The 1,785-nt window shown below is 35.9% G+C and overlaps 1 protein-coding gene across 1 annotated transcript; it reads right to left on the minus strand.

The window, feature by feature from the left end:
- Window positions 1-304: 304 nt before the first annotated feature.
- LOC137805499 (uncharacterized) lies at window positions 305-1,072 on the minus strand. The gene is made up of 2 exons (XM_068605439.1): window positions 942-1,072; window positions 305-575 (listed from the first exon to the last, which is right to left on the minus strand). Exons 1-2 carry the CDS (start codon window positions 1,070-1,072, stop codon window positions 305-307), a joined length of 402 nt encoding a protein of 133 aa, XP_068461540.1.
- Window positions 1,073-1,785: the final 713 nt, after the last annotated feature.

Here is a 1,785-nt window from a genome sequence, read left to right on the forward strand (position 1 = left end):
TCACTAAATTTCGTTTGGAGAGATTTTCCAAACTCTGAAAATTTAAGTGCCCAAAGCGTAAATGTCATAACCACGATTCATTATTCACTATTGCATTCAAGCACTTGAAATCATATGAAAATCTACTGGAAACATGCGATTTTATGATAAAAAAGGTTTAAGAATAAAACTACCTTTTTTATCAAAAATTGAGAATTGGTTTTCAACTATGTGCATCACGTAACCCTTTTCGACCAATTGTCTCATACTCAACAAATTATTTTTCATATCAGGTACATAGAACACATCACAGATTTACCTATGATCACCATTCTTCAATGTGATAAGAATTCGCCCTCACCAAAACGAACATGCCATCATCAAATTTCACTTTTGTGCGAAATGAGTCATCCAAATCTGCAAACAGCTCATTCTGACCACACATATGATTCGTGCAACTTGTATCCAAATACCAAGTCTGATTGTTAAGAGTTTCATTTGATGTGACTGCCATTAGTATTGCATGATCCTCTTTAGCTTGTTCATGATTACTATCTTTTTTAGCATAGTTGGCAGCATGATTATCACTTTTTGATCTGCACTCATTTGCATAATGGTCACGTTTATGGAAATTATAACACTCCACATTTGATTTATTATACATGCCTCCTCGTCCTCCGCGACCACGTTCTCCGCGGCCACGTCCTCCACGCCAAGAGTTATTTGAACTTGGATTGTGACTAGAACTAATGTTGTTTTGCTCAATGCCTCCATGATTCTGGTCACCACGACCTTTGTTGGAACAACTACCACCACGTCCCCGTCCTCTGCCTCGTGAACTACCGTGTTTATGATAGGAGCTACCAATTGAGGCTTGTGCTTGTAAAGCCTATTCAATTGGTTTTTCAATCTAATTGTCATTCATCTGCTGCTTATGCGCTCGTAGGGAACCGGAAAATAACCTTATTGTCATTGTTGAAATGTCATTGGCCTCTTCAATTGCGGCAACGACATGTTCAAATTTGGGAGTTAAAGACCTCAAAATCTTCTCCACCTTTGCCTGCTTCGAATGTGTTTCACCATTGGTCTTCATCTGATTTGTCAAGGCAAAAACTTTATTTATATAGACATCAACCGTCTCTATGGTTTCCACCTACAACATTTCATATTGGCGTCTTAGGGTTTGAATACACACCATTTTGATCTTGTCATCACCTTTATAATTGGTTGACAAAATGGTCCAAGCCTCACTTGCAATTGTTACTCCTTCTATCTACTCAAATGTCTCGTCATTCATCCCTTGATGGATGAGATACAAAGTCTTCTTGTCCTTCTTCTTCTGGTCACGATGCACTACTCGTTGCGCCTCAGTTGCATTATCAGCTAATGTAGACACTCCACTCTCAACGACATCTCATAACTCATGATAATCAAACAAAACTCTCATCTGCACACACCACCTATTGTAATTTTTTCAATCAAGGATAAGGACTAATAATTGGGTAGAGTTCATGATAACAGACTGACTCTGATACCAGTTGTAGAAACTAATTGGAGGAAATAAAAGAAGACAAAAAGTTGTAGAAACTGATTGAAACGTAATTGCACGAAATTGCAAAACTGCTGAACTGATACATACATTTTAATTTACTTCAATAATATATATATATATATATATATATATATATATATAAAATTATAATTGTTGGAAGCTATAAAAATAGAAATACTAACAGTCCTGTAAAATTGACCACTAATGCAATACTAAATAATTTAAGACTAATAAAATCTGAATTAATAATCAAC

This window comes from Phaseolus vulgaris, chromosome 3 (genome assembly GCF_000499845.2).
Source record: "Phaseolus vulgaris cultivar G19833 chromosome 3, P. vulgaris v2.0, whole genome shotgun sequence".
Taxonomy (NCBI): domain Eukaryota; kingdom Viridiplantae; phylum Streptophyta; class Magnoliopsida; order Fabales; family Fabaceae; genus Phaseolus; species Phaseolus vulgaris.

Bases quoted from the DNA above. Each gene is read 5' to 3' on its own strand.
- LOC137805499 (XM_068605439.1), bottom strand. From the start codon at position 1,072: ATGAAGACCAATGGTGAAACACATTCGAAGCAGGCAAAGGTGGAGAAG. The intron at 576-941 runs GTTATTTTCCGG...AAATGAGTGCAG, and splicing joins ATTTCAACAATGACAATAAG to ATCAAAAAGTGATAATCATG.